This window comes from Lates calcarifer, linkage group LG19 (genome assembly GCF_001640805.2).
Source record: "Lates calcarifer isolate ASB-BC8 linkage group LG19, TLL_Latcal_v3, whole genome shotgun sequence".
Taxonomy (NCBI): domain Eukaryota; kingdom Metazoa; phylum Chordata; class Actinopteri; family Centropomidae; genus Lates; species Lates calcarifer.
Genome location: NC_066851.1, coordinates 20,776,580 through 20,798,801, shown reverse-complemented (window position 1 = coordinate 20,798,801; position 22,222 = coordinate 20,776,580). Strand labels below are relative to the sequence as shown.

Genomic DNA, 22,222 nt, shown 5'->3' with positions numbered 1-22,222 from the left:
TGTTTGTTTGGCATCTAGAAACAGTCGTAAAAAGAGGAGTGTTTAAAAAGAAAGGATGGAAAAAATAAAGTGAACAAATAAGTGCAATTTACTAAAAACGGAAAATGAAAGAAAACAGGAAGCATTTTTTCCTCCACATCTGTTCAGTTGTCATCAGTAGAAAAATATTCAATCACTTGGGTAGTATGACAAGATGGCATAAAATATGTGTTTTAATCAGTTGAATTAAATGACACAGTTGTGACTTGACTTGTAATTACAGCGTAAGGAAGCTTGACTGGCCAATTTAGAATGAAAAATGTGAGCAGCTGTAATCAATGTTACATTTTGCAAATGCCAAATCAGCTGTATTGAGTTGTCATTCACTCTAACCCTTAATTTTCCAGCTCCAAATGATATTTCAACATTAACAATGATAGACTCATAGCTGAGGAACAGGGCTTAATGTTGCATGCTGCCAAAAAGAAATGGATTTCCATTGCCTTAGTGTCATCCACAGTAATATAACCCGTCCTGGTTTTTGTCCTCAATCTGACAGCTCTGAAACAGGATGAATGAGAACCATCTCCCAAGGTCAAGGTCATGGTTTGGGGCTGATTTAGGCTCTGAGGCCTTATTGTCAGGAAGCATCTTCATTTGAAATTCACACAACATAAAGTCAGGTTTGACTGGCAGCATGAGTGGGGGGTATGTGGGGGTTGTAATATTCTCAGGAGCGAGGCGCAAGATGGATGGATAGGTTTTCTTACCGCACACTGATTTCCACATTTGGATGATTAGGTTTATTATTTGGCCCGCTGCTACATTAGCATGTGATTATCCTTGGTATCCTACAGAGAGAGGCATATTTAACTTTTGAGAACAAAGGAGGATCACGGTGGTCACCTGAGTCTCTCTCTTTTTTTTTTTTTGGCTGCGGAAAGAAAAACAACATGGAGGCGTTCGGCCTGGTTGCTTTGGCCTGGGACCGTGTTTAGTTCTGCAGCTCCTCTCAGTCTGCCTCCTTCCCCTCTTTTCTCTAGTTCCCCTTTTCTTTCCATCCCCTAGCAAACATTTCTCCCCGACTCTTTTGTTTGCCAAGATCCAGGTTACCATGGCTACCAACTGGCGCTTTATGAGCACCTCATCCCTCATCTAAATATTCCTAGTTATCTATGGTAATGAAATGCACACACCATTATCTGGCTTAATGAAATACACTCTATTGTCTATGATTAGAACGAGAAAGCTTTATTTCTCTCGTCGTCTTGTGTTGCAGTGTTCCCTGGCTGCGATAACAACTGCACCACCATTGGAGCTGTGGGTTCTTTCAGGCTCTAGTTCTGTTGTGAGCTTTGGACAATAAAGAAACAATGTCCAGTTGCTGTGAGCAGCCCTGCTATGCTGCTTATGTGGCTGTTTGATTGCACTAATTGGCCCGTCTGCGCTGTCTTTTCCTCGTGATGGACTCACCACTGCTGCTGTGAATTCTGCTTCCAAACTAATGCAGCCTATTAAAAAAAAAAAAAAAAAAAAGATTATGGCAATAAAATCTTTATATATTCTCTATTTTGACAAGGCTACAACATAACAGGCTGCAGAGGAGCCACATTGAGAAAAGCAAGCACAAGCAGAAATAGCACATCATTATCTAACAGTGTCTGAATTCACAATCTTTGCCTCTTGTGTGAGGAAGAAAAAGGCAGATCAACTCCTACCCGTATAGCACTATTCATCTGTGCTGTAGTTTTCCATGGTCTTTGAAAACCTTTGAAATATCAAGAGCATCATAAAACAGATATACCGTAAAAATGTGCATCTGATATCTCTTGTTCTCCTGCAGTGATAAAAAAGAAAAGTGAAAATAACAGCGAGTGTGTACTTTTGTAAAGAGCACATCTGTGTGAGTGCGCCGGTGTCTATTTCCAATTCAGGCTGGGGTAATATCTGCAGATTGGGTGGTTAAGTCACTCTGCATTTCATGAGCCAGTCCTGTCACTAACAGTTATCTCCTCACTGCCCTCTGAGGAGTTGTCTAGGTGAAATGATTCTCTGAAGCTCTGAATAATGCATGAAATTACGTAATGCAAATGGAGGCTTTATTTCCCCTGCCTCTCGCAGACGCCGGGGCCGGAGCCACTGTATTAGAACAGCAAAGGAGAAACAGTGGGAGTCCCCAGAGTAAAGGAACTACAGCGCGGAGCGAAAAGGTCAACGATAAAACCTGGAGCTTCTCCTCACATGCAGCTTTATCAAGTATGAGTTGGAGTTATTGCACGCTGCACAGGCAGAATTGCAGAGCAGAGCAGGACGTTATTCACAGGGCTATCATGGGAGGCTTATTGTGTGAAGGCAGTGAAATATTCATTAAGCAACAGCCTGGCTGGTTTCCACACTGCCTGCCTGTAAACAGAAGCCCAATCAAATATAAATAATACCAGGAGAGAGAGAGAGCAGCGCTGAATTTTATCCAGATCAAGAAATGTCACTTGCCTTATATGCACCAAATTAGGCTACACTAAACTGTTGTCAAGTCCCTGTTTCAACAAGTAGATGAGCCTTCCCACCATCCCCCCCCCTCTGTAGAGGGTAGACCTGAATGGCATTAATTGCCCCCTAAGATGACGGGCAGATGAAAGTGAGGTGCTGGTTTGCTCTGGGACATGGAGGCCGGTTACAAAGAGAGGCTGAGGACGGCTGGCAGGTCTCACCAACTTCAAAAGCAGATAAAGGACCTTTTTATACAAAAGAACTTGTTTTTTTTTTTCTTCCTTTTCCCTCTTTTTTTTTTTTTTTTTTTGCTTAATCTTCAGATTCAGGGGTTTATTCGTGCCAGCCTCCTCGCCTTTGTCCACTTTGTGTCAGGTTTTAACGCCAGAGGATTAAATTGCTGTTGCGGAAATCATTGTTTGTGTTTTCTTCCAACCCGCTGCCTCCCATTGTCCTGTGACATAATCGACCGCTCTCTAACAATATGAGAGGTTCATCTCTTTCCTTTGGTTAGAAATGAACAGCGGATGGATCTGGTCACCTTGTTTGTCTGACGAAACAGTGGCACAATATGTTGTTTTGTTTAAGCAGAGTGCTCTTAACTCTTTAAGTAGCTTTTTTTTTTTTTGAAAATGAGGACAAGGAGGTCTTACTTTGAGGAGCCACAGACTGGTGAGAGAAAACACTGGTGAGCTGCCACTGACTATAACAAATGTGAGGTTGTTTTTCTTTTCTCAGCAAACAAAGGGAGGTCTAACCAGAGAAAATCAGAGCAGGAACACATTGGTCCAGAGGAATATATTAAACATATTTAGGACGGGACAAGGGGCTCTCACACAGAAGGAAAATAACAATGTGAGGAGGAAATAAAAAGCAAATAAACGATTCAGCTTCCTCTCGTTTATTCTTCCTCTGTCAGGTCCTATAAAGTCCTGCCTGGTCCCTCCACCCGGACCTTCACCTACAGCCCAGATTCCTGTCATTCTCCAGTGAAGGTATTGGTCTCCAGCCGCACAGCCAGCCCTCCATCTGCCCATGAATAGGACCAGTCACATTTCTGATAGCATTTAATGAAAAATCCACCCGGGCTTTGGAGAGGAGGGGAGGAGGGGGATGAAGGGTGGATATGGAGGGAGGAGTGGTGGTGGTGGGGGTGGGGGGGGTTTGACACAGGAGTGCTCAACAAAGAGTGCCTTTCACTGGAGTGAAAAGCGTAGATTGCTCCCTCTCTCCCTCCCCGCTCCCTCCTCGCTCTCTCATTTTGTCTTTTTTGATTCAACATCAAAAATGTGCCAAATGACTGGGCAGAAAACCCCAGAGGTTTTCAATGGGTGTGTGTGTGTGTGTGTGTGGAAAGTGTCACACAAAGGGACAGGTGTCTTGCGGTTTAAGGTGGCAGTGGTGTGGAGGACACAAAGGTAAAAGCAAACAGTCGGTGAGACCTCATTGAGGAAGGTGTTCTTCTGAAATCAGGGGAAGAATCTGGAATTTGTTTCTGAGTAATCACAATCAAATTAATGTTGATAAAGATGATTTAATATCCCTATATCCCTATCACTTTTAAGGACTAGGCTGGGGTTGCTCTTTATCTTTTTTATTGAGAAGAAACCCGATGAATAGACCAAAACAACAATGAGTCAGTCTGTTTCTCCATATTTCCTACTCTCCCTTCCCTGTCTGCGGCTCCCAGCCCCAAGGCCATTGGTTCTTAGTGAAGATAACACAGGTCACAGATGGACTGTTACATTTCTTAAAATCATTTCCCAAAGCAGCTGAGCACTCTAGTATTTAGCAAACTACTCAAAATGGATATATTATGGAAATAAATGGAATATTTGTTTGACCACTGTTTTCATCTCCAGTGAGTATTTACAGCAGCAGGACTCTGTATGTGGAATTGACTGGAGATAAACTACAGTGTTTGTGTTCGTGGTAATGAAGGAAGATGTCACCCAGTGCAACGGCGTGACTCATAATATTTGCTGGACAACAATGGAGCTCTATGGCACAGAGGAACAAGATATACCAAGCTTTGGTTACACAGACAATAGCTGTTAGTAGGATTAACTCATTGTTAGTTGTTGTCCTCGCATCAGCTTTGTTGACAGTAATTTGTGATTTCCAAGGGCTTGCAATACTGTTGAATTTTCTATTTTGTGACAAACTTGACATGTTGATGGGATTTTGAAAAAAAATTTAAATATGCCCAATTGAAGTCAACAACAATGATAAAAATCTATCAGATTGTGCTGTTTGTTGATGCTGCTGTACGGCTCTCGCGGGTAGACGGCTACAATAACAAGAGCGTTATCCCTCAATAGATTGTGTGGTTGGCAGTTTTTGGGCAGAACCACAGCATTTGCTTGTGGATATAAACATGCAGTCCGCATACCTGCTGCTGCTGCTGCTGGGGTCTGGTACAACATTTTGAGACCAGGCTGACTCTCCACATTGAGGTACAGGGATTTGTCTGTGCATAACGAAGAGCCAATTTTCCAAGTTTTCATAGTAATTAAGTGGAAATTTGAGGTAATTTATACAAACTGTATCCTATGCAAACCAGACATCCGTGCAAACTAATACAGATTTTAAAAATTACATTTTTGACTTTGACTTATTTGTGAGTTGAACTTTAACTGATTCTTTGATTGAACAACAACAACAAAACATGAATGTTGAATTAATTAAGCATATTTCTTATGACCTAAAAATTGAATTTGCATTAAATCTGGTTGTTGTAACCAAGATTATCCAGTTAAGTTCACTGTTACAAGGCTAACCTGCAGTTTTGCAAATTTCAACTTTATTCCCGTTAATTTTCCATGGAAAGTTTCCAACTTTTTTCAACAGAATTTTGCAGCCCCACTCAGAACATTGTACTTTTTTCTCGTGATGATGATGAGTGTAAAATACAGACTTATCCTTCATCTCACTGACCCAAATGAGAGTAGGTGTCACTTTATTTAATGTCCAAACAAGTGGGTGACATGGACAGAAATATACGTGCTCCACACTAGCTTCCAGCAAGACCAGAAAAATTTTCTCCTTTCCCTTTTTGGTGTTATTTTTCTGTGCATGCAGCACTGGATGACGGCGCTGTCAGCACCTCTTCTGGCTTCTTTCCTCTTTGTATACAACACACAGCCCAACAGGTGGAAAACAACCCTGAGAAAAGCTTTCTTCCCTCCTCTGACATCAGATAACAGGCTGTTGCCCTCATTCATTTCTTATTTCCGACAGACGGGACCCAAATGTCTTCAGCGTACTTTGGCATTACTACAATCTCGGGCTTTTGTTTTTTTATCAAGCAGAGCAAACAACAGCACCATCGTCTTGTTTGAGTTTGCGTTTGTTCTCCTTGGAGGAGGTCAACTAGACTAAAAACTATCTCATTCGCTGCTGCAGCCTTTAAGCACTGGGTTTATCTTCATTCAAATTACAAACAACAAACCGCTGAGGGCACATTTTGCTAATAAAACAGCCCACATTGATTCTCTTTGCTCATATCTAAAATGTTAATCAATACCCCAAGAGCTTGTGGCCGGTCTTTAGAGGGATGTGCAACAATGAATTGATCGAGAGTCTTCAGTGTTTCCCTAGATGCTGGTTTGTTTTTTTAATCTGCTGAATGGATGACTGACGCAGTGTTTCTTTTGGGGAACTACACAGCTGTAGGATTTTGTTATAAAAACATCTCTAACAAGTGACACTTACTCTTACAAAGGTGACTCATTGCATAAACAGAAATTAACATGGTTTTCAAGATAGGGTTTGCTTCAAAAGGAAAAATACTGCCTCAAGAAATCTATGATACCAGCTGTAAATGTCTGTCATTTAGTCGAAGAAGAAAAGGCTTCTGCTCTGATTTCCATCAACATTTAACTGTCAAAATGAGAGCTGTGACCCTTAGTGTGTTAAGGATCACAACTCTCATTCTGACGGTTAAATGTTCTGGTACATTTCCTGTTACTGTGGGTGCGCAAATTGGTTTCTCTGCCTTTTCTACAATGAATTACTCCCAGTTTCTCTTGTTGATAACTAACTTTAGCAATAAAACATCAACACGTACACTGATGACCCATTAGCTACAGTATCTACCAGCTGAATCTTCTCTTTATGCCCATTTTTGAAAATCATAAGAATCATAAGCTGAATATTTTAGAGGTGTTGAATTATATACTTAAAGTAGTGCTTTATTCTTTTCAGAATGGAATCTTTGACTTTTTCCCATGGAATTATATAATAATGCAATTTGGGTTATTATTACACTTTCAACTATATCAGCACCAGCAGCCAAGGTTGTATTGTTCTCCATTGCTTTGCTGGAATTTGAATCTAAAAATAGGTGCAATTAACAGTTGTTTTCAGTCATTAAAATTGTTTGGTCCATGAAACATCTGAAAATAGCGACAGTTGAAAACCTGAAGATATAAAGATATAAACATGTTAAGACAAAGATAAGCAAATATTCACACGTGAGAAGCTGGCACGGGCACATTTTTGGGCATTATTATTTAAAAGACAACTTTAAGGGCTAGCATCAGCATGCTAACATGCTAATGACGTGACAACTGCTAAATGGTAACATTTACTGGGTTTAATGTACAGCAAATTACAGCTGAGGCTGTGTGTACCAAAGTTCATGTTCGTAACTGCTGAGATATTTCACTCAAAACCACAAATATCAACTTCATGGTGGTACTAGAGGAAAATGTAATTGTGCAGTTTAAGTCAGTGGGATTCATCATCTGAAAACCATGAATATTTGTACAAAATTTCATTGCAGTCCAGGGTTGTTGAGATATTTCAGTCTGGACCAAAGTGGTGGAACTAGCCACAGCGCAACAGTTAATCAAAATATTAAAATTGTTGCCAGATAATGTTTGGCGAATTTGCTTCAGCTCTAAACACAGTATATATTTAGCCCTCCATGTTTCCACAGACAGTAGGAACCGTTGGGTGATGAAGTTATCCATCTCTCTGTGCTCCTCTGCTGCGGGACGCCGAAGATACAGATGGCCTCTTTCTGCTTGTTACTCCTGAAAATCATCCTTCTTATAATCTGTCCATTAATCACAATCATAATCGGCAGGTGAACAGTAGGCTCCAGTAACTGTGCAACAGTGACAGCTGGATAGTGTAAATGTTCGGTGTGTGTGTGTGGGGGGGGGGGGGCTGGGATGTTTACTTGTTTGTGCAGGGGCTGGGAGAGGCTTCTGCACAACTGGAGCCAAATCTTACTGGACTCAATTACCAAAACTCTCGCGGTCTGGTTACCAAGACAAAAAAGGAAAAAAAAGAAAGAAATGAGGCTTCTTTATGGTGCAACTGGGACGCAGAGTTGCAGTTAGAGGGGGGTAAACAACAGTGTAGGAGGGTAGGTTTGCCCCTGCATAGAAACCACTGAGGAACCCGCAGTCCATGTGCACGTCTGAATGATGATTAACTGTAATTACCTAAGCAGTACCTGGCCTGCATGCCAGGAGGCAACCCAAGATTAATGGGGCTCTGCTGAAAACGGAACAAAAGCTCACATTTCCGAGGTAATGAATCGCTCTGGTACTAAGGCGTCTTCACATGGTGCGCCCGGGCCCCCAGGGAGGTTCATTACAACGGGAGGAATAGATGGATCCTCTGCAGCATTTTCAAACCGGGAAAGCAAAGCAGGCGAGCAGGAGGAAGTCTTAAATCGTCCCAGACATCCTGGTTGCTACACAGCCTCTATAACCAGAAGAGAGATAAACAGCCTCCTCAGTGCTTCTTAAATGGGTGGTAAACATTACACAGCAAACCGCCTTGTTCTCCTTGTCTCAGTCATGCACAAGGTGTTTAAACAATAAAGCTTCGCCTGCGTGCTGCAAACCAGTCAAGTAACAGGAATAAATTCAACTAGATTGGCGCCTGTAAGGAGTGAGTGACAAAAATCTGCAGTGAATCATTGTCCCTTGCCCATTCATAAACACCAATCCTGTTTAATAGAAGACTTTAACGGAGCTGACGCGCCACTCAGCATTATCTGCATTAAAGGAAGCAGGTTTCATTTGTACAGGAAGTTTGGTGAAGCCTACAGGGCAAAGTTTTATTACAGGTGTCTCCTGCTATAAATCACTGTCACAAGGAATAACCCACAGATTAATGGCGACATTATTTTCCTCAAGTGTTGCAGAGGTTAATCTACGATTCTTGAAAAAAAAAAAGAGTGACACAAAACAGAAGAAAGGCCACTGGACTATGTGTGAAAGAGCAGCCTCAGTGTTAAGAGCGGTGGAGGAATGAGGCCTGGTGATGTATGGAAATGGGCATCAATTATTGGAAGTCAAACTCCTCGAGGCAACAATGAGAGGATTTACAGGCCGGAACATTTTTCATGCCCTTGAACATGTTACCTCCAGATATGTAGGTCGATAGCAGGATGAAATACAACCTGACTGGAGGTTTTAATGATTACAACGCACACAGGCCACATATTTGCCTCCCTCCTCACCCCCCATTAAGTCACGTAAATACTTGAAGGAAACACAAGTTGAGGCATGCCCAGCTTTACATCACGTTGTGTGTGCAGTGGTGCCTTGAAAACCCAAAGGTCCCTTTTTGTTTACAAGCCTCTAATCATGTTAATGACACCGTGCTCCTCGTACAGGCCATTTCTCAATCGATCACGGGCGACAAAGACCAAAATAAAGTGACGATGCTGAGAATTTGTGCCTCTGCACGTCTGAAGGAGATGAAAGAGATGTGAGATTCAACCTTTAAACTGCCATTCATCAGGGACGACAACAAAGGCAGTCATGCCATTATCCTCCCTGTCTGTGTCTGTGTGTGTATGTGTGTGAACATAAACGTGCACATATACACACAAAAACCTGCACACTTGAATAATTTATTCAGATAAAAAAGAAACACAGGGATGTACATTATGGATGCAGTCCGACAGTTTTATTGAACATACAGTGCAGAAACATAAAGACATGGATGTGATGGTGTGGCACCACAGGTTTTTTTTAATGTGTTAACCCATTTAACTTTATTATAATCTTCATATTACTGCTGACCACTGTTTAAAACATTCTGTAGCTTTATAGTTTATAGTTTTTCTTTCTTTTAGGGATAAAACTACAATTTTAAAGGATAAGTCTGGTGATATTCTATATTTTGTGTCCTCTAATCTGCTAGAATTGTTACTGCTCTAAGACACATTTGTTGTCTTCTTACTACAACAGCCCTGTGGCAGTTTCCTCTTTATTGTATGATCTTCCTCTAGACATTAAGAACAGACTCTTATAATAGAAATGTGACACAGACAATAGGAAGTGATTCACATTGAAGGGCTACTTAGATGTAAAATTAGAGGTTCTGTCTACATGAATACTCATAATGGATTTCTCAGTTAATAAAAAACAGAAAACTTTTTTTTCTTGTTTGTGAGCCATAGTTTTTCCTTTGTGCCTCTTAATTTTTCCTGAGTATGGTCATTACTAAATAAAGACGTCTTCAGTGATGAAAATTAATTTCCACTTTGAGTGAGTGCTACTGCCCAAACACTTTCCAGAGCTCCTTGCAGGATTTGATTGACAGTTTATCGGACCAATAGAAGAACAGCAGGGAGAAAAAGTGAGAAGTGTAAAGGAAAAACTATGACCTGCAAACCAAAAGAGAGACTACAAGCTTCACATTGTAACTCTGTCATATTTGTGAATGATTTTTTGTGAGTCATTTTTGGGTCGCATTTTGTTGTTAGCTGGTGTACCTCGCTGTTGCACTGGGCGACTATATTCCTTATTGCGATAAACACAGCCACTACAGTTTATTTTTACTCGGTCTGACATAGACACTACTTTTTTCTATTTTAGTAGCATTTCCTAAAAACTACAGTCCCCTGGGATGTTACTCAGCCTTTTTAAAAAAACTTATGTATGTCTGAGCTGTGTTTAAAGATTTACGTGTTAAGTTGGACCCAGTGGGTTTAGGGCTGAGAGCTGAAAGCCACAGACAATAGGCAGGATGCACTAATGCATCGTTGGTTTTGGTCTTTTTGTGGGATTTGGTGGCGGTAACAAATATCTCAAATGTCACCAGCCTTATCCTCCTCATCTAAGTCTCCACAAGTTGAGTAGTGAAAAACAAGCCTTTAAATATGGCTGCCAGTTAAGTATATCTCTGCTGAATGGTTGTGAATTAGCAAAAGCATGCATAAACACTAATTTATCCTTTGAACAATCCCTCAAATTATCTCATTAACATAAAAAACTTCTGTATTTGTGCAGCAGTGTGAAAAAGTGAGGACTTTTTAATCTTCTTTAGGTCTCTGTTTAACAGCAGATTATCAGCGATGAGTTTGTCAAGGGTAGACAAAAGACTTTGCTCCTGCTCATTTCTTAGCAGTAGATCCTCTGCGAGGAGGAAATGACAGTGTGGACAAAAGACTAGACATTAATTTATCTTCTCTATATGACCCTGATGCAAATGAGGAAAATGAAAGCAAGCAATCAATTCCCTAATTGGGTTTGTGCTATTTTAACTTGTTAAGGGGGCCTCTGTCTAGATTAAAGGGAAGGTCAATTTCTCATTGTGACAATTACTGTATTCATTTCACAGTGCAACAAAGGAATCCAGCCAGGGTTGGGAAGAGGCTGCAGAGAACCAGATGCCTCCCCTATTGTGTGAGTCTACCATCACAACATCTTGTTGATCTCAGTTTATCAGGATCATTACAATCTGCAGACACAACCGTTTTAAATGATTGGTCATCTTGGCATTTTGATAAGACAGGAACAAACTAGAATCCCAAACATGTTTTATTTTATCAGAGTAAAAGGGAGGATAACTCTGATGAAAAATGGGCAAAAGAGTGTTTTTGTATGTGTTATATAGCCTTAGATTACTCTGGTGTACACACAGACTCCAGGCTAACTCTTGGCAATATAAATAAGTCTTCAATCCCCTGAAAACTTGGGTTCAAATCTGGAGCATTTCTCTTTTGTTTTTGAAAAAAAAAATAATTAAGATTTGAACACTTGAAAACCAAGCTAATCTTCTTCAGGACTATGTGGGTGTGTTCTAATCACATTTGACTGACAGCATTAGGTAACAACTCTACAGCTGCCATCAGATTTAGACTTAAATATTGCCTAAATCTTGATTGTTGCACAGAGAAACCCTGTTTCCTTTAAAGCAGTGAGAAAAGCACAGAGAGAAATATTCAGCTCCCAGCTGAAATCATGCTGGGTCACATCTATAGTAAGAAGCTGATTGAGAAAATAAGTTTTCAGGGACTTTAAACTGCAAAGACAATGTCTCTACAAGAATTTGTGGGCGAGCAACTCCAAAATCCACACACTGACATGTTTGAGGTGTCGCTCCTTTTAAAGAGGACAAGCAAACAGCAGCAGCCCTGCTGGGAAGGTTATGGGGTTCGGGCGGAGGCCTGAAAAGCCGAGCAGCTGCAAAAAGCTGCAGTGGAGCATTTATTTTGGCTTCCTGAGAAGCAAATCAAACTGTTGATATACAGCGTGACTCAGCTACTCCCTCTTGTCACATCAATAGTTTATTTACCAGCAGAGAGAAACCACAGAATTAGAATAAAAATTAGATTATGTATCCCCCTGCGCTGCTGCTAAAAGAAATGCATTCAATTACTCCGACTGAAAACTTCTCCTGAGGGGGAGTGAGGAGGATTTTTTTGCTGCATAGCCATATATCACAAAGCAAAGAGTGGGAGAGCAACATGTCACATCTGCTGGTTAATTTCTGTTTCTATGTGCTCTCTTGTTTCCTTTTCCTCCTGTTGGTAGGGAGAAAAGAAGAGAGAGAAATCTGTTAAAAGCTCTGCGGCCTTTTAACAAGATGCACTTAATCTTCCGGGTGTTTGCTTTAGTTAAGTAAGGGATTGGCTTTGTCCGGGCCTCAGAGTGGCGGGATGTTGATTCCAGCCAGTTTGTGAACCTGAGGCTCTTATCGGTTTTATCTCCATTTGAACAGGTTTCTAGTGGGCCAAAGCCAAGCGGACCAATAAGATTAAATATGGACCCATTTTGCAAGTTAGTAATACATCAACCGCCTGTCCCATTGCCACCAATGGGTTCAACCAGAGTTCATGTTATTAGAATTACAGGCCTTTCATGGTCTCAGATCTCACATAGATCAAAAGGGCTTTGTGAGGTATGCCACCATCAGCCAATTAATGCCCACGAGTACAGCTGCTCTGCCTGGAAGGTTGGAGACTAAGCACTTTTCTCCGCTCCAGCCTCGTTTTTAGGTAATTATTCAGCTCTTTGGGAAGGTTTTGTAATTCACACCCCAAACATTGCGTAACAGGAGTCACAAAAGTGACCTTGGGCTGCTTGAGTCAAATAACAAACCTGCTGGGCTTCAGCAGAGAGGGATCTACACAAATCCCACCCACATTAACAGCGAGGAGACACAGCCAGGGAGGCTGAAATGAGGCATTTTAGGCTTAGAGGAATCTCGCTTTAGATAAAATCTCAGGAACAGTACTTAATTTCCAGGCATTTAACTGGCACTCTAAAACTCAGGCTAACTTAAGAAGACTGTGGAGGGCTTCTTGCTCAAGGACACTAGAACAGGATGCACAGCTGCTGCCGGGATTAATCTGGTGATGTGTTTTTGGTGGTGGGACAGAGAAAAACCAGTCTCTCTCTCGCTCTCAAGTTGTGGCTTCCTCTGACCTCGCAGTGATATCCCTAATTACACTGAGAAGCACGCTGAGGCTTGAATAATCCTGCTCAGGAATCGTGCTTTAGCCTTGAAACCGAATATTATTCTATGTAGTGAGTCATATCCAGGCCTACCTATACTGTTCCTCCTACACCCAGTCTTTGGTCTTGTACTGTAAATACTAATGTGTACGGTGCAACATTAACACACTCAGAGTTGAGGCTTTAATTCCCTCCGGGCTGACCCATGACAAAACTGCAGCCATAGTGCTACTAAAAGGCATTTACTGTATGACAATTTGCATCCAAACATCACCCGAGTTAAACAGATCCTCCAACAGACAGAAATTTATATACTATGTACACAACTACGGTGTTGAATCATTTGTTACACCACACATATTACATACTCAATGCCCCAGGCACCAATCTGATTACAGAGCACATATTCAAAATCAAAATGCAGCACATTAAATGTGCCTGTAGCATCAATCACAGCCTTTAAAATGAAAGCAGAACAGTTTGTTGCCCTAAAGTTCAGGGATAAAAGTACTGCTGCCACCTAGTGGTGACAGAGTCAACAGAAAAATGTTTCATCTGCTTTAAAACAAATCAAATGAAAGAAAGAAGTAAAAATCAAGTGTTTTAACACAATCTTTAAACAGATTAGATCAGAAATAATCCCTGACAAAACTGCAAAGGAATGCTCATAGCTAAGTATCTATAAAAGGCACATGAATTCTTACTATGATACAGTAGTAGAATATAGTTTGGTGCATTCTTTGTATTCATGCAACAGTGGTGGGCCATCACGGTGCGAACATGTTCATAACTGCAACAGAATGTTAAATCCAAACACAATTTCTCCTATTTACAATTGAACCAAAGCTGAGACCAGAACAGAGGTGACTATGAACAGGCCCGAGGTCAGCACCAACACAGTTGATTTCCTACATGTTAACATGTGCCAGTCTGCTGGTGAATTTGTCCTTGTCGATGTTCTTGTGCTCTGGGACATGTCTGTAGGTGCAGTCCTGCCTTGTGCAGCCTGTGGTCCTCCAGAAAAAACACTCCTTCTTGTACGGGCTACAACAGGAAAAACAACTCGTCACTTCAGGATTATATTCTAGAAATGTCAAAGTTTAGAGGGGGTTAAATGCTTTAAAGCAAAAATGTATTTATACTGTTAAGACCAGGAGCAGGAGGCCTGAAATGACAGCCCGAGTAACATCAATTTTACAAATGCAAAGTATAACAGGAGTCTGTTTTTAGAACAGGTGTTTAAAAATATCTTGGCCAGGACTGACAACTTCTACTCCAGAGTGTGAATGCTACTTCCATCCACTGTGTTTCAAAGTTGTAAAACAATATATATATTTAAAAAACAAAACAAAAACAAAGTTTGGAGGAATATAAAGCATGACATTGTGCTTTTATCATTATGAAGCAGAATGACGATCACGTTCTTACCCATGGCCGAAACCAGCGCCTTTGCTAGGGTATCGCACAGACAGTGGAGCTCCCTCTACCACCATTCCCTGAAGAGGAAACAGACAGTTTAATACCTGCCCTAGTAAGTGATTTTAATCCAAAGCACCTATGTGGGTTGTTTCACCACAGCCAGAATTAACTACTGCAAACTCACTGGTCCTCCTGTAATTTAAATCTCATCCAGAGCAATGTTTTTTTTCCCCTTCCTTCTGAGAAAAAGACTTTTTTTTTCTCTTTAAATAAATCAGCTTCGTGTGAAATGTGGCTCATATCAAAGTCAAAAAATGTTACAGGTAATCTGACAGATGGAAACATGGTAACACCAACATATAGGCCTATTTGAAAACCAGTTAATTTGCAGAACAGAATATTAAATTGACCTTTGACCTTTTGAATATAAAAAGGTCATCACTTCATCCTTTTATCCCATTACGCTGAATGTCTATTACAGATTATATTCTGTAATTTCCCAGTGGTTTAAATTCCGGCCGGAACAATGACTTAAATTATCGAGGAGCGCTGTGAATATTTAATTCCCCTCTGTAATGTTAATCCCACCCCAATGAGGCTTCAATGAGGCTTCACAAACACTTACATTAAAAGCCTGGATGGCTCTCTCACAGTCCTCCTTCCTCGTGTAGTTCACAAAGGCACATTGGTGTTCCAGCAGCATCTTGATGCTGTAGACTGCCCCAACTCTGAGAGGGAGAGAGGGGACAGAGTGTAAGAACACGAGCTGAACAAACTGAAGTAAATCTTTAATATCCCTGCAGGGCAGTTTGCTTTGCAGCTCCGAGTCAGCAAGGGCAAATACACACAACAGAAATAATGAATGACATGTTCAGAGTCAACACACTCTTCTGGTGGCAAGTAAGGGTATTTTCATCCATCTGTCTGTAGGTGTTTGTTTTCAATTTGCATATTTCAATGTAAGTATTTGTTACCTAAATTAATACACGAGAAACAGAGATGCCATATTTCCATCATGTTTTTGCTCATTTGAGGTTTGACTGATGCTCTTAATTAAATTATTTTGTTTGTCTCAATGTGCTGCATTACAGTAGTGGATGGAAACATGGATGTTTTGGTTGAAATTTACACTACATTTGGATGATAATCTGGCTAATATGAGCATGTTTTTTCACCTCTAAAATATTTAAATCTAAATCAAAGGCATAACAGACTCAACAGTCCAGGACAGCATCTGATTCTGACAAAGTGCTGAATGAGATCCTCAAATGACAACATGCTCAGGAGGTGTGAAGAGGCTCAGACTGTGGTACTTCACCTGCTGAAGAGCTCGTGGAGTATTGCGTAGGTGACAGCAGGAGCCAAGGATCCAACCCAGATGGAGAAAAGCTCCCTTCATGCAAAACAGAAGAGATAACAATTTAAAGTGATATTACATACTGTGTACAAGGTTACTACAGAGTTTGAACATTATTTGAAGACCTTTCTTTACCAAAAAAAAAAAAAAAAAAAAAAAAAAAAACTTACGGTTTCACAGAATTCCTTGAATGAGGGGTTGGCGACTGAGATTTTGATCTGCTTTGGGCCTGAGCATCAGACTCTCTGACCTGCTGCATTCTAGGACGGCTCGTTTGTAGGACAATCCACTCTCCATCATCATCGTCTTCTTCCTGTACCACTGGTTGGTCTATGTTGTCCTTTTTGGCCCCGGCATCTGAAGAGAGCGAAGAGTTAAAGTTCAAGCACCAGGACCATCATTGGAGTGGACTGTCATCTTCACAGCTTTTCATCTTTGAGAGACATTTTGTGATGTAGTTTACCTCCACAACCCCGGTTACAGTCGCCACCAAACAGAGCTTCAACGGCCTCCTCTAATGTGGCGTGAGTTTTCAAGGCCTCGGTGCTCTGTGCCCAGTTGAAACCCATTTCCTAAAATGGAAGACAATCTCTTAAACTTATGATACCAGCATGCAGACATTTAAAGGATAACTATTTTGAACCTGGGCCTTATGTTCCCACAAACAGCTGCTGCAGTGTAATCCAATGGGCAATAGTGCTTGTTTTTTGACAGGCTCAACACTATGGATAGGACATCTACAGAGACAGACCTTTTTATAAAAGACTAAGATCCTTTTTGTTTAACCAGAAACACAGCTATATAACCAGAAACCACTGACAAAAACAGTAATTTTACCAAGCAGAATACAGCAGCTGATGGAATACCATAGTTCAGTTAGTTTCTTTGTGTTATAAAGGATGTCACACTTTAATAACAGGATGTTACGCTTTCTTGTGCTTTAATAAAAGCTGATACTCTGACTTATTTATTACCATCTAAAACTGAACTAAAAAAAAAAAAAAAAAAACCAAAACCCTGTACATTTATATAAACTATCTTTGATAAAAACGACACAGAAAAAACAAGAACTGAAACTACTGAGTGACATATGAACTGAGCAGAGGCAACACATGAAATCAAACCACTCAAGCATCGCTCTGCCTAAAGAAAACTCCAACAGTAGAGTTTCTGTCCATTTTGGCATCTGCTTTGTATTCGGCTCTGACGTGCAACATGCAAATCTTTCATTCAAGCTTTGGGAGTTTTCTGTAGCTGTGAAGGTTTTCAGCTCTGTCACTATGGTGAGTAACAATTTCCCGTCCTCTCTTGTCTCAAGAACCAAATACATTTTGCCTTGTAAATATGCTGCACATGAATTTTCCTACCATGAGGTGCAGCGTCTGCGCTCGTTTCAGCTCTTGCGTGGCTTCGGCGCTCGAACTGTCCACCTTCAACACCTCCCTGTAGATCAGCGAGGCCTCGTAGTATCTCTGCAGAGGAAGTAATGGAGGAATCACAGGCATTAAGATTCAAACATCTTAGACCAAGTTTAAGCACTTAAAATTGAATGGAAGCATTGGTAATAAGCAGTGTTAACTGGATACAGGTGCAGTGATTTACCTTGAGCCCGCACAGAGCTTTTCCTTTCCTAAATAAACCTTTTATCCAGTTTGGTTCCATGGAGAGAGCTAGATCAGCGTCCCGGAGAGCGTTTTCATACTGCTGCATTCTTTCATAACAGAGGGACCGATTTCCAAACAATCTAAAACATGATTCATAATTAGTCACTGCTTCTGGGTTCTTTAATAAAGGCTCTTTAAGTCCATGCCCTTACCTAAATTCCTTTGGGTTAAATTTTATGGCATCAGTAAAGCATTTCACTGCCATCTCATACTGTCCAGAGGCCGCCAAACGATTTCCTGTACCTGGAAGGAAAAAAGGAGGACAGCTAGAGCACTATAGCAGTAGTGTCACGTTTTTGTATTATGCCATAGTCTCTGAGAAAAAAAAAAGTTGATGGAAAATACAACTTACTGGCCAGCTCTCGGCTTCTTTTTGCATATTCTTCTGCAGTTGAAGCCACAGTTTTCTGTTAAAATTAGTGCAGTAGTTTGTGGAGCATGTTGACAAGAAACAGTGAATTTAGTGAACTAGTAATGATGACTTTGAGGCCCACTTAGCTGACTCTGGCCTATTTTACTCCTGTTATTGCTAAAAATGCCAGAAAACATAATCCAAGTAGGTGTCTGAATTTCAGCGCTTTAACGCATAATTCTATCCAAACAAAAATATAAATGTTTTGTGTTCCCACCTCTTTATTAGGTTCAGGTTTCTCTTCCTTTTTCTTCTGAGCTTCAGGTTTGTCCACAATTTTTGGCTTTTCCTCCTTGAGCGGCTGAACTTCCTTTAATTTACTTTTGTCCTTTTTTCTTTCTTTTGAAGACTTCTGGTTACACGTCTCCTCAGGCACCGATTTAGCTTGAGAAGCATATGAATTATTTAAATCCAAATCCTGCGGACAATAAAAAACAAGGTGACTGTTTTTTTTTTTTGTTTTTTTTTGGGTTAATCCTCTGCGAAGTTCTCTCATGAAAAAGTCATGTCTAAAATCATGGATTAAGAATAAAAACAAGTAAGAGCAGAGGAAAGCCTGAAGTTATTAGCTGCTACTTCCTGCATCCTTTAGTGAAGCAAGATTCAGACTATTGAACACACTCGGTTTAGTGTTACCTACTGTATTAAATCTCTGATTCTGCACACAATTTCACCTATGCTCTAATCAATTGAGGTGTCTCTATCCTCCCAATTTACATTAATCATAATATCAACACTCAAATAATACGACTGCCAACTCTCCACAAACCTTTTGGTCCTCATCTTCTTTCTTATTTTTCGTGATAAGATTTTCTTCTTTATTATTACCGCCGCTGTCATCACATCCAGCAGCCTCGGGTTGCATTCTGAGTTTTAGCACATTCAGGAGATTCATTTGCTTCCGCATTATTCTCAATTATAGGTTTTTCTTCCTGACTTTCTGAGGAGTCTGACTTTGCTTGTTCTTCCTCCTGGAATAACAAAACAAAAATGACTTTACAAGTAACCAGAACGGCTTTGAAAAGGCTTTGCTGTCTGGATTTTATTTCCAGTCTACATGTAAAACAAGACTTACAGGTAAAATGTCTTTAACTGCATTCTCCTTTTCTAACCGTTTCTTTTCTTTTTTACGCTAGAACAGAAAGAAGAAAATCCATTGAGAGGCACGGTCATAAGAAAATATTCATTTAAAATCAGAATTATTTCAACACTGACCATTTTTTTACGTTTGTTCCGCTCTGTTTTCTCCTTACGTCGCTCTTCCTCTGCTATCAGTTCCTTCGCATGTTTCTCAGCCTCCTGAAAACAATGAGCCAATGTTCAAATTCACAAAATTTATTAAAAACCAGCAACAATAAATAATGTGAATTTCTTATTTCACTTTGAGGCGTGCTTTACCTCATCTGTGAGTTGTCTAATTCGTGGATGTGGTTCTAAAGCCTTGTGAGAAGCACTGGATGGATAAAAACGATCGTCATCATCGTCATCGTCATATTCATCGTCGTCATCGTCAGAGGAAAATATGAGGTCTCTGTGCAGGTCATAAGGCTTAAAATCTAAACCTGTTACACATGACAGACAAAGACAGACAGGGACAGTCATTTAATCTGGTGCTCCCTCCACCCTCCACGCTCCACCCCGTTTCATCTCATATCTCCATCTGATCTTGATGGGGCATTCAGTACAGTCATGACTGCTTGGTCACTAACTCTTCTCAGTCTGAAAGACCTTGGTGGATAACAGATAACAGCACCAGTTTACTTCATCAAAACTGTTCATCAGGTGGTCAAAACGTTGGAAACTTCTTCCACCCACACCTATCCAATGTCGGATTAGGTGGAGGCTGTGTTTAACTACTGCTGTAATTTTCCAGAGGCGTCAGTCTGATGTTGACACCCACCTTCGCACTGTTGCTGTCGTCTGTGCAACACTATGAATGCCTCCCAGCAGAGACTGTCTGCAAACCTGCACCTTTATATCTGCGGTTAAACAATAATGCCTCTCTTGTCTCTATGACTGCATGCTCCTCACTCCACCTTCAAGTAACTATGAACACTCTGCTCTTCCAGTGAGCTCAGTCATGTGGTACAAACTAGGTCTTTGTGAGCATAACCTGACCTAAAGGCTACATCCCAATCCTTCCCTTTGCCTCGTTCTTCCAACAATCGTTTTCCAAATTCAACAGGGTCCCACAATCACAAGTTAAGCCGCCTGTCTTCTTCCGTCTTAACTAGGCCTTTCTCAATCTGTGTTATCATCTGTACTCGTGCTCCTGTGAAACAGTCACAGTCAAAGTACTGCTTCAGTTCAAAGTCCACATCCTACACAGGTACAGATCAAATAACCGGAGGTGCTCTTGCTCCACCTCTTTTATAAAAGGATAATTTAGGAGCTCACCCTTTGCACTTTATTAATTTTTTTTTTCCCCCCAGGCAAGAAAAGTTTAAGATAAAGTTTGGTCACAGAGCTTAAATATATAACATATATATAGTGTATAATATATGAAATATAGAATTTGTTGCTGCTACATTAATGCATCTGAGGGCAAAGTTATGGTTCATGTTTTTATTGAACAGTTTAACAGCACTGCCTTTGGGCATTGTACATGTACAGTTAAGTTCAAAGAATCCAAACTTAAAGTCTGCCCATAATTCAATGCAAACAGCTAAAGAAAAAAAAGGAGAAAAAAAAAGAGGAACAGTAGGAAAAAGTAAGACAACATTAAACATGATGTAATCTGTGGTTGAGCACTAGCCTTTGTAATCCAACTACTGGGATAAAACCTAATCACTAACCAGCATTTTTATCTTATCCTCACTGTTATATCTTTCTTCTCCACTGTCGCTTTGAAATCAACATTAATAGTCAGCTCAGGAAAAGAAAAGGTCTTACCAAATAAGCCAGAGGATATTACACTCAGGAGGGACTGCGAGGGAGTACGTCCATTTATATAATCTACTATAGATTCCTGAAACAGAGAGAGATCATCCATCAATGTACAGATGAAACAAGTGGTGTAAGCGCAAAGAGTGCTGGAATAAATTAGAGCTGCAATGAGTATTTGATTAGTGAACCAACATAAAAATAGCAATCAATTATTTAGCAAATCAGTTAATAATTAAAGTAATTTCTCAAGCAATAAAGCCACAATAATTGCCATCTATGGCCCCTTAAAATGGGAAAATGTCCCTTTCCCTAGTTTATATTACTGTACAGTCATCTGAAGATCGTCATCTTGGGCTGATACTGAGACCGATTTCATTTTATAAACAAAATAATAAAACGACAAAATAATTGGCAGTTTAGTCGACAGTGGAAATAATTGTGCTGGACAAACAAGTGGCAAAACCTGTACACATGATGCAATACAGCTCAACAGCGCCACAATCTACATCTCCTCCAAAATGATCATGAATGTACTGAATCTACTGCTTTAATACGGTTTCAAACAAAAACTGAACATTATAACCTTCTTGAAGTGAGGGTTTACTGCAGGAGTGTTGTATTAGTCTTAGCCAGGTGTACCTAATAAGCTGATAACTGAGTGTATTCATTGAGGTTATTTTCTTATATACCATCAGTTTAATGTTTTCCCTCTCACATGACTGTTCTTAAAATAAGTTGTCATACCTGACAACTGTGGTGACTTGTATTCAAATGACAGGTTGTGCTACAATATGTTGACCTGTTGGCATGATACCAGCAGCATACTCACAACCTGAAAGACCTGTTATACCACAACAATAATAACAACAAACACTGTATAAGTTTTCAGGTGCTTGAATCATACTCACGTGCGTGCGCATTAGTCTCGAGTTTTCTCGAATTCTGTGTCTAGGAGCACCACCTGCCAGGTAGAGACAAGGTGTAGTTACAGTACATAAAGGACGTGGTTTTATTACACATATGACCGTAACGTTACAAAGTTACAATTCACATAAAGACCGATCTGGTGCCGTGACGTTAGCTAGCTAGCTGCAGAGCTAAACAGCGACACATTTGCAAAAACAGGTCAAGTTATCAGTAAATGAAACTCGGCGATGACAAAGCTGTGAGGGCCAACAAATAACACCCACTGCTTTGTACTTACTTTTAATGATTTCCCTCCTTTTTGACATGGTTGTAACTTATTTCTTGGCTGTCTGGACGATCAATTCGGCTACCTTGTTGGCAGATATTACAGTAC

The 22,222-nt window shown here is 40.4% G+C and overlaps 2 protein-coding genes across 2 annotated transcripts in view; one reads left to right on the top strand and one right to left on the bottom strand.

The window, feature by feature from the left end:
• The window catches only part of alms1 (ALMS1 centrosome and basal body associated protein), a 49,900-nt gene that overhangs the window by 21,088 nt on the left and 6,590 nt on the right, over nt 1-22,222 (top strand). Inside the window, exon 2 of the mRNA XM_018666222.2 lies at nt 11,065-11,129. The gene's annotated coding sequence lies outside the window, so the exon portion shown is untranslated. The remainder of the gene's footprint in view (nt 1-11,064; nt 11,130-22,222) is intronic.
• si:dkey-33c12.4 (uncharacterized protein LOC560112 homolog) lies at nt 13,411-19,335 on the bottom strand. The gene is made up of 14 exons (XM_018666224.2): nt 19,252-19,335; nt 19,112-19,168; nt 18,806-19,007; nt 18,254-18,454; nt 17,977-18,031; nt 17,777-17,867; nt 17,563-17,704; nt 17,328-17,432; nt 16,424-16,532; nt 16,131-16,317; nt 15,922-15,996; nt 15,229-15,331; nt 14,613-14,680; nt 13,411-14,228 (listed from the first exon to the last, which is right to left on the bottom strand). The coding sequence occupies exons 3-14, from the start codon at nt 18,941-18,943 to the stop codon at nt 14,093-14,095; spliced, it is 1,410 nt and encodes a 469-aa protein (XP_018521740.1). The 5' UTR covers nt 18,944-19,007; nt 19,112-19,168; nt 19,252-19,335; the 3' UTR covers nt 13,411-14,092.